The 14,489-nt window shown below is 39.4% G+C and overlaps 1 protein-coding gene across 4 annotated transcripts in view; it reads left to right on the plus strand.

Annotated features, from left to right (window-relative positions):
• Nucleotides 1–260: 260 nt before the first annotated feature.
• Nucleotides 261–14,489, plus strand: part of vwa2 (von Willebrand factor A domain containing 2) — a 71,576-nt gene continuing 57,347 nt past the window's right edge. The window contains exons 1-3 of one of the 4 annotated variants that reach the window (XM_060842120.1): nt 261–585; nt 1,301–1,426; nt 5,913–5,974. In XM_060842120.1, the coding sequence (XP_060698103.1) occupies nt 5,920–5,974 (55 nt within the window). In that variant the 5' untranslated portion in view covers nt 261–585; nt 1,301–1,426; nt 5,913–5,919. Of the gene's footprint in view, nt 586–1,300; nt 1,427–1,461; nt 1,969–5,912; nt 5,975–14,489 lie in introns of those variants that run through there. The other 3 variants (XM_060842121.1, XM_060842122.1, XM_060842123.1) reach the window with 3 other exon arrangements.

Consider the following 14,489-nt stretch of genomic DNA (forward strand, 5'->3'; position numbering starts at 1 on the left):
TGGGTACTGCAGATGCTGGAGATTAGAATGGTGCTGGAAAAGCACAGCAGGTCAGGCAGCATCCAAGGAGCAGGAAAATCGATGTTTCGGGCAAAAGCCCTTCCTCGGGAAATCCACATTAGGGTATTCACGAGCCACCTGGGAGAATGTGAGGACTGCAGATGTTGGGAGGTCAGAGGCCAGAGGGTGGTGCTGGAACAGACAGCATCCGAGGAGCAGGAGAATCGACGTTTCAGGCATAATGCATCACGGGGTCTTGAGATTGCACAACTACAGCGCAACATAAAAACAGAAATTGCTGGAGAAACTCAGCAGGTCTGGCAGCGGCTGGGGGAAGAGAGAAAAACACAGTTGAGGTTTCGAGTTCGCAATGATTCTTCTCAGCAACTCCGAAGTTGCTTTTGTTGAAGTGCAATGAAAGCTGACAGTGGGGCTGATCTGAAATGCGCCTCTTTAACTAAAGATAACCCTGACGCCATCCGGAAGAGGAAGGTGCGGGGCTCACGGCTTTACTCAGCTCAACTCTGCAAACAAACAGAGCGATTCCAAACGCCGGGCTGGCCCGCTTGTCCGAAACCTCCAATGGTGAGTGAATTGTATCCGTTTAATGGTAGCCATTTGGGAATGCAAATTTAAGTCGTTTACACTTTAAACTGTGAGTAACAAGAGTTATGGCCAGACTGAGTCGGCTCGGGAACTCTGTGTCCGAAAGCCCCCCAGCAGCGGCACACTCATCAAGTGAGCGATCATCGATTACTCTGCGTCTCGGATTTGTTGTGAGACCGTGCTGGTGGTTTGGAATCCGGTGTCATTGGGGTCACCCAGGTTGTTTACTCTCTGTGGGAAGATTGAAGCAGGGACCGTGCGCCTTGTTGTCATTGATAACATGACAGCACCTCCAAAATTAACAAACACCCCCAAAAGAACGCATTTATCAACATTGATTCCATCTCAGTGATTTAATGAGTTGATAGGAACTATATCGACTATACGCTGTTTAAAGGGAGGAATTGCTGTGGTTATAATTTCACTCTAGGAGCAGATCTTAGTCCCATTTACATTTATCATTGTCATTTAAAGATTTAATGCATACTTGCCCCGTCCTTGACAGAGGGACAGCAACAGAACGGCACTCCTGAGAAGTATTCTCATCTGAATCTTAATTCCCCCGCTAAAGGCGAGGAAGGAACGAAGTCAATGGTGGCTTTGTTGAATTAAACTCTTGTCACCTTTGAAATGAATGCAAAGTGCTGTTTTTTTTAAAAAATGTATTATTTATTTTGAAATTTTGCCCCTATAGTCACGGCGCTAATCCTAACCTCTCCAGACAGATAGAGCTGATGTTAGAATTTGCCGGACAGAGAGTCTCTTTGGAGTGAACGCATTTGAGAAGCAGCACCTGTCCGCTCGTAACACATTTTGAAAGGTGAGCCTTTGCTGCGAGTAGTTTATGGAAATAAGTTGAACTCAGGGGTTTGAGTGATCGTTTGTAACATTCCATGTCAGCTGCCGGTCAGCCGTTGTCACTTCTGAAGGCTACACTGGGCAGAATAACACGGATAATACAGTGCGCCGCCCGCATCTCTGCTGTACAACTCGCAGTCAATGAAACCCCTCCTGGTTTCAAATTAACACCGGACCTCTGGCTACACCAGGGAATTCCACAAATTCACAAATTCTTTGGGTGAAGAAGTTCCTCCTCAACTCAGTCCTAAATCTGCTCCCCCTGACTTTGTGAACTGTTAGTTCACGTCGGGCAGACAAGAAATGACCATTGGGAGGTGCTGAAGAAACAAGCATTTGTGTGCACAGATTCTTGGAGGAATGAAACTCTCTGCACTGATAGGGGAAGAGAAACATTGCAAGCCAGAGAGGCGGAATTCCACAGAGGGAACCGGTCCATTGACCCGTGTCAGAAGCATGTTCTGCCTGCCCGGGAACAAACTGTCACGAATATAAGCAGAAGAGGTTTGTGCACATGACCTATTTAAGCCAAAACATCTTTAACAGCTGGGGGCTAGTCAAAGTTGTCCAAGAAACCTATGCTTTTTGGATAATTGTAAAAATGTTTTTGATACAGATTAACCCCATGTGACAACGTAGCCAGGAAACATCGTGCGATCTAATAATTAGCAAGCCATTTGAATGGTTAAGCTGTTTAAACCAGGGATTTCTTTAAGATAGATCACTGGGAAGAATTTATTTTCTTATGAACTGATATATGAAGCTTGACAGTGCTTAATCACACATTAGATTACTGCTGTACTCTGGAAAAACATGTTTAGGTCGGTAATTAATGAGCATTGCAAGAATCACGTTACCTCTGCTTTAATGAATAAGTCCATATTAAAGCTAGTGTATCAGCATTTTTTGTATTTCTTCAAAGAGCCAATTCAGAAGTATTTAAAAGTTGGGCATTGTCCTAAGATTAAAACCATTGGATTTCCGATTCAACTCAGAGTCAGCAAAATGGCAACTTTTTAAACCACTTAATTACAAACAATGTCATAAGAAAGGCAGACAACAGCATAATAACCCTGAAGATGCTTCCCATTATTATGTCCTCTTGTGAAATCCATGATCATGTTATGTAACATTACATTCATTGGAATAAATACCACATCCTCCAAAAATCTTAAAGCAAAACTGCTGCAAATTATACATATTTCCTGGTGTGTATTTATACAGTTGAAGCAGAGAGTGCAAGTCAACTCATAACATGTTTGAAAATACATAATGAAAGTGCACAGTCAAATCAGTGCACTGACTTGCCATCTCCAAATTAACAATGGCTTGAATGGCGTATAGTTATTTCTTCAAGTGGGATTATAGATTGCATTTTCTCCTTGTGAAAATTCTGGAGCTTCAATTCCAATGTTAAAATTTAAACTAATACTTTCACCCATAAATTATGTAATATAGACAAACAACATAAATATAACTCTTCTGGGAATCTCTTAAATGTTTGATTCTGCCCTGTGGGTATCATGGCTGATTGTTAAAGTTTTTCCTGAACACCACTATGGCACCACTTCCAACTATTATTAACATTCTCCTCATACCAATGCTTCACCAGATATAATGGTGTGTTATTGATCAGATTATATTTATTTATTTTAAGTGGCTAATACAACTTGTAACTGTATATTCTATTACATAAAAAAATTGATCTGCAGGAGGAAAATTCTCACTGAAGGGTTTGGCTGATATTTATAAAACGTAGTAACAGTAGTGACAGCTTACATTTGCATTGTGCCTTTAACTCAAAAATCCAAGAGACTTATAAATGGACGTGGAAAAATTGAAAAGTTATAGATGGGTGGATTAGGGATGAAATTATAGACTTTGAGAAGACTTTTTGAAGTAGTTGGGAGAGGTGAGGTGCGTAATGTATTGTGTTTCAAAGAATGGGCTTAATGTAGCCGAAGGATCTGTCAACTCTGCAGGATTGAAGCAAAAGTGTTTTACGCTGCAAAGTCAGAGTGTGGAGGAGGTATGAGGCGGGAAGAAGTCTATGGAGTGATTTTGATGACACATGTAAGTTTATATTTAATATGACCTGGGGGGTTGTTAGACTGAGAACCAGTGTGAGTGAAAACAGATTTTATGCAAATAATGTCTGGAGGTGAAATAAGTTTGCAAAATTGTTTTAGTGGGCAAGGGTCAACATTCTTGAAGATCCGTTTCTCCAGTTTGTTTTGGCCAATGCTTGCTTAGATTATAAAACAAAGGACCAAATTAAAGGCTCTGTATCTGAATGCCCATAGCATTGAAAACGAAGCAGGAAAACTGATGACACAAATCGAAATAAGTAAGTATGATCTGATGCCCATTGCAGAGACTTCACTGAAGGAAGACAAAGATTTAATGAATGGATGAAATTTTGGAAGGACAGAACTGAAGAGGGATACCCAAGTTCAGGAAATTGGGACAGAGACGTAGTTTGAGCAAAGATGAGAAATGATAAAGGCAAGAAGAGACTTGTGGGAGTGTTACACAGCCGTCTTAACAGTAAACATGTGGTAGACTTGGTATATACAAATAATTAATGGGAATTTATTCAGACAGGACTAGCAAAAATCACAGAGGATTTTAGTTTACACAGAGTGGGAAAATTAGATGGGCAAAGAAGGGGGCTTCTGAAATGTCTACCTTCTTCCTCAACCAAGGATTCTCCAACACCATGGTTGGTAGGGCCCTCGGCTGAGTCCAACCCATCTCCCACACTTCAGATCTCAAGTCCTCTCCTCCCTCCCACAGCAGCAACAGAGTCCCTCTGGTCCTCACCCATCAGCATCTACATCTATAGGATCATAAGCCACTATTTTCACCACCTCCAATAGGATGCCACCATCAGTCACCTATTGCCCTCCCCTCGCCTTATCAGCCTTCTGCAGGAACTGTGCCTCCAGGACATTCTGAGCCACTCCTCCTTTACTCATAACACATCCCCACAGCCTCACGGCACCTTCCCCTGCAATTGCAGAAGATGTAACATTTGCCTGTTTACTTTCTTCCTTCTCAGTATCAAACATACCTTCCTGGTGGTGATTCTTTTTAAAATGTCACATCTCAAAATGCACACGTTCTTCACAAAGAAGCAGTCTCATTTATTGAAGTGCTTATTATGATGGTGAAAATGCTTTCAGTGTCCTTAATATTTGATTCACATTTTATGACAGCACTTTGTAATCACTCCTGCATTATGCCATGTAAATTACGAACAACTGCTTGTGCAGCAGAAATGTTCTGTATTTGATTAAATTTCTTGATTTTTTACCTGGAATGGTAAAAGGTTCAGCCATGTTTTAAGTACTGTGTGATTTCTATTTGACAGTTAAATATCAGAAAATGTGTTGTGAAAGAGTGAAACTAAACGCTCTGCTCCTTTGAAAAGGTAATTTCTAACTAATTACACATTTCAAGATATGTAGCTTAGATTAGATTACTTACAGTGTGGAAACAGGCCCTTCGGCCCAACAAGTCCGAAGAGCAACCCACCCAGACCCATTCCTCTACATTTACTCCTTCAGCTAACACTACGGGCAATTTAGCATGGTCAATTCACCTAACCTGCACATCTTTGGATTGTGGGAAGAAATTGGAGAACCTGGAGGAAACCCACGCAGACACGGGGAGAATGTGCAAACTCCACACGGACAGTTGCCTGAGGCGGGAATTGAACCTGGGTCTCTGGCACTGTGAGGCAGCAGTGCTAACCACTGTGCCGCTTGAAAAGCTTTCCATCTTTTTCACAGTATGATAAGTATGGTCCTGTTCCCGAGGACCATAAATTAACTCTGAAAGTAGTCCTGGAATCAGAAACATTAATGTCAAATATGTCATAACATTAAACAGGATCCATATTTTTAACTAATTTAATGTGAAGCAATCTGAGATGTAAGTGTCTGCTGGCTTATGTTCTAATGGCTCAATTGGTGAAATCCTCATTTTTGAGACAGAGCCTGTGGGTTAAGTCCCATTTTAGTATCCATTCTGGCTTAACACTTCAATATAGCACCAAAAGAGGAGCAAAAGGTCTTAAAAGGTACCTGGATGTAAAAGAATCCATGGCAAGAAGAAAACAGAAGTAGTTGTCTGGACAATTCTTATCCCTCAACACTATCAAAACAGATTGATTAGTTACTATCTCATTTGATGTTTGTGGCAACTTGCTGTATTTAAAATTAGCTGTTTTGATTTTCTACAAAAGAAATATGACTTCAAAAGTGGTTTGGAATGCCTAATGGACATGATAGGTACTTTACTAAATTAAAGCAAATCTTTTCAGTTTCTTTTTAAATTTTTTTTTACCTATTTTAAAATGATTTGAAAATTTATCATAGCTTCCTAAAAGCAAAGATGTGAACATGTAAAGATGCTTGAATTATTTACATTTGTTTTGTTTTCAGTTCTGTCATGATGACTCTCGTACTCCCATTTCAGATTGCATGTACTTTTTTGTTTACTCAAGGTACGTAAGACTTAATTATTTCTTGAAAACATTTAACTTTTTTTTAACCATTTAGCTGTCATTATGGTTTTAGAAATTTACATGTTCCATACTTTTATAATATATTTGTATTATAAAATATAATATAATTATATTTATCTTAATCTTTGAATTATCTATTAAGCACCACAGTCTGTGCAGGTGGAGTTATCATCCTTGGCATGATTAGAGTGGTTGAGTGAGAGAGAATTTACAACTGATTTGCTCAGCTGGTTTTCCATAACTGCTACAAGGTGCACTTTAAAACACAATAGGCCAGTCGTATGTTTTTTATGTGTTTCCTAGACTTTGCAAAGCTATTTGTTTTAAATTTGTTCCCCTCGACCTTGGAATGCAAAAAAATGCTGAACTGAATCTTTTGATGCAGTACTATAAGACTGTTATTATAGGTTACATTTGATGCACTTCGTTTCTGTCAGACATAAATGGTTTACAGGTTTGTTGAAGTCTTGAAGCAAGTAATTCACGTGTTGTCTGCTTACAGGTAACTATTGCAGTTAATATTTCCCAGCAATCATTATCCCCAAAATTAACAAGCTCAGGACCTGTTCAACATCACTATTATAAAAAATAATGATGAAGGACCACTGGGCTGGAAATGTTAACTCTGCTTTCTTTTGACAGATGCTGTCAGAACTGCTGAGTTTTTGTTTCAGATCTCCAACATTTGCAACTTTTTCTTTTATTTTAGGGAGTTTTTAATGTTTGGAGTCAAAGCAACTTTTGTATTATTGCAAATCTGTAAGGATAAATAATGTGATGGTAATTTTATTGTTTAATGTAGTCATTGGATTTTTAGGTGAAAGTGACCATGATTACTTTCTCCTATACTATGCACTATAGCACCTCTAAATACTATCACTTCAAGTGTGGCAGTAGATAAATCTTTAACAATATTACACTGAAAGATGTCATAAACCTGACCTCAGGAGAACATTTCCTACTCATGTAACATTACAAATTCCCACATTCATTCCCCATGACCTCTTTGATAAGGAGGTTAACAAATTAGTGCAAACTACTGTGAACTGGGCCAAGTCTAACCAAGGTCGCAGAGTGTGGTGCTGGAAAAGCACAGCCAATCAGGCACCATATGAGGAGCAGGAGAATTGATGTTTCAAGCACAAGCCCTTCATCAGCAATGCTCCTTGGTTGCTACCTGACTGGCTGTGCTTTTTCAGCACCACACTCTCTGACTCTGATCTCCAGCATCTGCAGTCTTCACTTTCTCCTCCTTAAGTCTAACCAAGGCAATTTTACTTCAACTCTATCTCAAAGAGAGAGAGAGTATTATTACATAATTTAATTACACTCTAGTTAAACGCAGATCTTAGAGGTTAATAGCAAGTTCTCTTATGTTTTAAGTACGACTACATACATTATAGCAGTGGCACACGTTTGATGCTTCGGGCAGCACGGTGGCACAGTGGTTAGCACTGCTGTCTCACAGCGCCTGAGACCCGGGTTCATTTCCCGACTCAGGCGACTGACTGTGTGGAGTTTGCACGTTCTCCCCGTGTCTGCGTGGGTTTCCTCCGGGTGCTCCGGTTTCCTCCCACAGTCACAAAGATGTGTGGGTCAGGTGAATTGGCCATGCTAAATTGCCCGTAGTGTTAGGTAAGGGGTAAATGTAAGGTATGGGTGGGTTGCGCTTCGGCGGGTCGGTGTGGACTTGTTGGGCCGAAGGGCTTGTTTCCACACTGTAAGTAATCTAATCTAAAAAAAAGAGCTAGGGCAGATTTTTGCAGAGTCTTCCTGACTGAATGAATCTTCAAAACGATGGCAGCACCTGGATGTGGAAGTCACAATCCTTTTTTCAACAGATATCATTTTTGATGGGAAGGGAAAGAGGATTGGACATGGCACACGAAAGGGAGAAACCCAAGCTCAGGAGAACCATTTGTCCTTAGTGCTGAGTTCAAGTAGACTCCATTTTGCCCATTGCAAGGGCCTGTCGTGTGGAATCAAAATTTATTGAGTGAATGTGTGGGAGGTGAAATTTGTTTAACTGTCATGATTTGAATTTTTCAAATGACTTACCATTTCAAGTGTAAAGAAAACTGACTGCAGGTATCAGTGATTGTCAAAAAAACTCAAACTGACTGCTTTGATTGACAGGTTAGATGTTGGAGCATCTGTTTGAATAATTTCAACAGTCCTTTGAGATTTTGCTTACAGCTGTTCTGTACTAAAGTTTCAAAAGCTAGAATTATCTTAGCAGGGGTTCCTGAGTTTACAATTTGAGTGACAGTTTAAAGAGGCTATTAAATGATTAGGGATATGCATTGCGGTTTAAGTAGCTATATATGATTTTTAAACTTTGATGATTTCAGGAGTGGGAAGTTTTTTTTTCAGTACCAAGTCTGTAGTGTATAGAGATAGTGTAAAGCTGAATTAGATTTTAGGGATGTTGTACTATTTCATTACCATATGGTCCCTAAAGTCTCTCTGTGATAGCTGTTGATTGAGTGTCTACAGAGGAGCCATAGAGTGGGTGGTTGGGGTGGTATGGGTTACAAAAGATAAGGCTAAAAGATTTGAAACAACTCTCAGCCAGAGGTACAAAGTGAATGATCCGTTGACATCCTCCAGAGGCCCCCATCATCACAGACGCGACTCTTCACTCAATTCGATTCAGTCCATGTGATATTGTCCCAGACGTTGAATTAAGCACATGGACAAACACAAAATGAAGAACCATGTAATATGAGATTAAAGGTTTTTGAAGTTATCATAATAACTCCTCCCAATTGACCTGTCCCTCATTTTATTGCCCCCAAGCTTGTATAATGACTTCTGTCACCATTTTGTTTTACATAAAAACAAAAAGTACTTTACAAAATTCCTAAGAATGGCAAAGTCACAAACTCTTAAAACCACTAACAACTTGGACTACTCGCTTAAAATCTTCTCGGAGAAAGTGAGGACTGCAGATGTTGGAATCATTCCTGAAGAAGGGCTTATGCCCAAAACGTCGATTCTCCTGCTCCTTGGATGCTGCCTGACCTGCTGCACTTTTCCAGCAACCCCTTTTCAGCTACTTGCTTAAAATCCCCCATTTTCCTCAAGTTGGCAATAATACTCAACTTAAATCTTAAATCCTGAAGTCACAGGGTTAATCTCCCTCTTAAATTTGGTTGGTTTTCTGTAGCATGGGGAAGTGACTAATCAGCAGCCAATCCCACTCCATGCTGGTTCCTATTGTCTCCAAGTTGATTCCTCAGCAGGGTGAGTGTGACTGAATCATATTTGGATGCTCAGTTTGGATTTGACTGGGACACTCAACTCCTGACCTCATTCAAACATAGGTGCTGTATTCCAAAGGTGAATTAAGAGTGACTGCTCTTGATATTAAGCCTGTATTTGACTCTAAGTGTGGCATCAAGGAACCCAAGCAAAACTAGAGTCAATGGCAACATGAGGTTCGGGGGGTGATTTTCTCCACTGGTTTGAGTCATTCCTGGCACAAAGAAGGATGTTTTTGGTTGCTGGAGGTCAATCATCTAAACTCCAGAATACATCTGTAGGAGTTTCTCAGCGTAATGTCTTAAGCCCAACCACCTTCAGCTGCTTCATCAATGACCTGCCCTTCACCATGGTGGGGGTGTTTGCCAGTGATTGCACAATGTACTGCACCATTTCACAACTCCTCAGATGCTGAACAGATTGTGGCCATATGCAACAAGACCTAGACAATAATCAGGTTTGGGGTGGCAAGCAACATTTGTGCCACACAGGTGACAGACAGTGACTATCTCCAACAAGAATACCATTGACCGGAAACTAAACTAGCCATATAAGTACGGTAGGAGAAAGTGAGGACTGCAGATGCTGGAGATCAGAGCTTAAAAATGTGTTGCTGGAAAAGCGCAGCAGGTCAGGCAGCATCAAAGGAACAGGAGAATTGACATTTCATAAAGAAGGGCTTATGCCCGAAACGTCGATTCTCCATATAAGTACAGTGGTTGCAAGAGCAGGTCAGAGGCTAGAAATCTTGTGGTGAGTAATTCACCTCCTGATTCCTCAAAGCCTATTCACCATCTATAAATTGCTCATCAGGAGTGTGATAGAATATTCCCATTTGCCAGGATGGGTGCAGCTCTAATAACACTCATAAAGCTTGATACCATCCAGGACAAAGCAGCCAAATTAGTTGGCACCACACCCAAAAATATTCATTCGCTCTAGAACTGATGTTCTGAAGCAGCAGTCTGTTCTGCTTACAAGATGCACTGTGGAAATTCACTGAGACTCCTTACATAGCATATTCCAAAGCAACACTACACTGTCGAAGAACAAGGGTAGCTGGTACATAGGAACACCACCACCTGCAGGTTCCCCTCCAAGCCACTCTCAGAGTCATAGAATATCACAGCGTAAGAAGAGGCACTTCAGTCCATTAAGCCCACACTGGTCACCAATCGCCTATCTATTCTAATCCATTTTCCAGCACTTGGCCTGTAGCCTACTATGCTGTGGCTTCTGAAGTGCCTATCTAAATAATTTGTCGATGTGATGGTTCCTGTCTCTCAGTGTGGGTAGCATGTGCATGTGGTGTATGTGAGGGGGTGGGAAAATGCAGGGGAGGTGGTCAACCTAGAAGTTTTGAAAACAACTGGGATGAATTGCTGGAGTAATTTCTTCGTAATGAATGTTTATGTTGGAATTTCACAGTATGTGCCCAATTAACCTGCCATGCAATCAATGTTTTAAATGAGTTGTGATCAAACTCTTCAACAGTGAAACTCTCTCCCTTCACACTGAGAAAAACCTTTCATTTTCAACAGGTCTCCTTAGAAAACCATGTGCTCTGTGATTATAAGCAGCCTTTAAAACATCACACACCATTGGCACTGTATACTTACAGCATGTCGTTGATAAATCTGGTGCCAGCATTCCTTACAAATACAGAGTCTGCTGAAATTTCCCACATAAAGGGAAAAAAAACATCAAAAGTGACTTAAAAACCAATATCTTATTGAATGATCAGAAAACATGGATGAATAGGATAAGCATGTTTCTTAAAGCATTTTAAGGTGTGGAATTCCAGGCTTCCAATCTGATATTCTTGTTAAACCCCATCCAGTTGGAAAGATGAACACTCGACCCATGTCACTCCCAGTGCTGGATAAAGTGAAGTGACATTTTGATTTATAGTGTGGTTTACCTTCTCACTCTTTGTAAAGAATTCAGCTGAGAAGTGTTATCTCAAGGATATGATTGGTTGTTATTATTGCTAGTTCCCTTCTTCGGGACTTCCCTTCAATTACAGGCTATTTACCACCATTCATTCTCCTTTACAACTGGCTGGGCCTCTTGACTACCACTTCACTGTAATGCCTTCCTGCCAAAGGCTGAAATCTGATGAAATATTCACCATTGAAATGGAATGATTTAAGTGGCAGGTGGGCCCTGACATTCAGACCTATGAACTTTTATTTAAAAGGATATGCACTCAATCAGCTGCACTGAAAGATCTCTTTAGTTTCTGCTAGAAGCAAAGAGCTAACTCATAGCTTCATGTAGTTTACACCTTAACACAATTTGTAATGGAATGAGTAGCTATGTCAAATTTTTAAGTTCAGTCTTGTTTTCTATGCTATAAACCATAAAGCTAAAATCTGTGTGATATTCACACAATGTCTTCCCAGCTCAAAAGTATATTTTTGTCAAAAGGAAGTCTTATAAATTTCAGAGAACTGTGATACAGACTGCCACAAAACAAACCCCAAATAGCTTTTGCTTAAGACTTGAAATCTTGGAAATAGCAGTTTACATTTTTTTGGAACTGACCAGTCCTCCTCAACCTCAGGGACAGCACTACTGGCTTAAAAAGGTTGAGTACCCAAGTCAATTTATTGTGGCCCATGAGAAGGATGGTGAGGAAGATCAAGGAATTTTAGAATTTTGTGTGTACTCCAACAATCAGAGGATTCCATGTGTGATGGAAATCCAGGCAAACAACCTGTGTTTTTAATTTTTCTCACATTTTCTTTCGCTATACACACAACTAATCAAAAATCCATTGTACAATTTCGTCATAAACCTTTGTATGTGATGCCAAGATTGCAATTAAATCCATATTCCCCTCCTTTACAATTAGTTAGAATGGTCTGATCACTGTCTTAGTAGTAGCTTTCAATTCACTCATATCTGTTGGACCATCATTCCATCTTTTCTGCCCCACTCTAATGTATTACTTTATCTGGTTAATTGCTGATTAGCTATTCTCAGGTGAACATAGATGTAGCTTTCCCTTGCTTGAGAAAATTTCTGCAATTATTATTAAAGTCAGATCTGATCCAGCCCACATCTAACTTGACATTCAACTTCAAAGCCAAGTCCAATCACAGAGAATTTGTTAAAGTAGTGTCTTCTGTAATGAGGAGCATTGCATGTCTCATCTGGCAGTTTCTAGTGGGAAAATGTTTTGAAATAGAATTCCCTTATATCCATTTCATGCTGCAAGTTGACCCTTCCATTATCCAAACCCCTTTGTGATCTGAACCCAATCATCAATCAGTAAGGAAATGGTTAATGGGTAAGGAATGTCATGGCAGGTAAGTCAAACATCTGTGGATTAAGGTGGAGGGTTCGTTGGAAAGATTCATCAGCAATTTTGCATTTGTTTTCATTTGATGTAGTCTTTATAGATTTTGATAAGGTCCCATATGGAAGACATATTATAGATTTAGTGAAAATTGTTTAGACGGGATTTCAAGGAAAATTATTTTCACTGAGAGGGTGGTGAGATGCTCACTGCTTGAAAGAATGAGAAAGGTAAAAACTTACAACATGATTAATCAACAACAAAAAATGGACTTGAACTAGCTCCTTGGTAGATAATAAAGACATGATCAGCTAAATGGTCTCTTTCCACACTGAAAATTTATAAATTTCCTTTAAACTCTTTGTTAATTATAAGTTCTTGGTAACTATTCCCAAATGACTGTACAGTAATTTCTTTTTAGAAATTTCACCTTCCCTTCTGAAAATGAATAACATTGTCAGTGCTGCCTGTCCTTCTTTTGCTGAACAACCACATACTGAGTACCTTTCTAGCTTTACTGTTCCTTCGTACTATTCTCAGTTGCACAGACATTGATCACAGTTTCTAATTTATTTTGTTATTCTTAAATAGTGTCCCATTTATTGGGTGATTTCTTTGATCTATTTTTGCCCTTGGTTTCTGATTTACAGATGAGTGTTGATTAGTGTAATTGAGACATCATTTCAGCTGGAGAAGGTTTCTTCATCCTCCTATGTTAGAATTGAATTATATTAGATTTGGAACTAAACCATAGAGTATCATGTTGTCAAAGTTCTTAGACATGATTTAATTACATCAATTTTCATCCCTTAATGAGTAGTATGTGATGCCAAAAAAGTTCCATAGTTATGAATAATCATGTTACAAGACCTAATATCATCTTGCTAGGTACATGACTGTCTTGCTGTTTTGTCTCACTTTCTCTAAAGTGTATTTCGCACACATTATACTTTAAATGATATTTAAACATAGCAACTCGGTGTGTTTGTTGTGGTCACTTCTTTCCAATATACAAACAAAATTGCTTTCATACTTAGATAAGAATATGTTTTCAAAGAAGAAGATTGGATCTGAAAAGTGTAAGGAAGGAACACTTCTGTAAAATACCAAGTTGTTTTTGCAATATTCATTTGGTTCTATATTTCAACAGATTAGATGACTTGTACAGTTTTATGCTTTTTCAAAGTGTTAGGTCATTCTTCAGAGTTGTAAGATTCCTTGCCACACCTCTAAATGTGTCTGAGATTGCTCTGTGAATGCAACAGTGGTAGAATATAAAATGAATACTTTCTCCATAATGGGTCATTTTCACGCATTGCTTGGATAATAATATGGCAAAATGAATCACCTGCTCCTCATAGAACTTGTGTGTCATTTTAATCTGATTGATTTGTGAAGAATCTGTCAGTCACCGATAGATGATTCTGTCGGGAGAGGGACTACCTGCAGGATCAATTTGCTAACCTCCAGGAACTGGTACCCTAAAAGCCTGTTGTAACTGGCATCCAAAAGATTTACTGTAACTGAAAACTTTGAATTTTTTTAAAAACACTCTGATTAGGGTCAGATTATGATATAAATGTGCTAGCAAGCTTGACCCAAAATATATTTAAAAGCCAGCACATGTCCTTATATGAAAATAACTAGCTCGTTTGTTGTCTTTCACATCAGTGTTGCTTAGTACACTGCCACTCCTCCTATTAGTCTTTCTCAGGGTAGAGAGAAATATTTGAAATGAACAATGGCTGTCTTCCTCTCCTCCTCCAGCCTAAAATGGCTGCAATGAGAAGTGACAAATGTGACAAGAAGCATTCCAAGAACTTATTGCTCAGTATTTACAGTTTTCAGTCAACACAAACATTACTTGTTCAAAATGTGATTGTACTGAGATTGTCCATTAGAGAAGCATTTCTTTGAATGTAAAGG

This window comes from Hemiscyllium ocellatum, chromosome 22, assembly GCF_020745735.1.
Source record: "Hemiscyllium ocellatum isolate sHemOce1 chromosome 22, sHemOce1.pat.X.cur, whole genome shotgun sequence".
NCBI lineage: Eukaryota > Metazoa > Chordata > Chondrichthyes > Orectolobiformes > Hemiscylliidae > Hemiscyllium > Hemiscyllium ocellatum.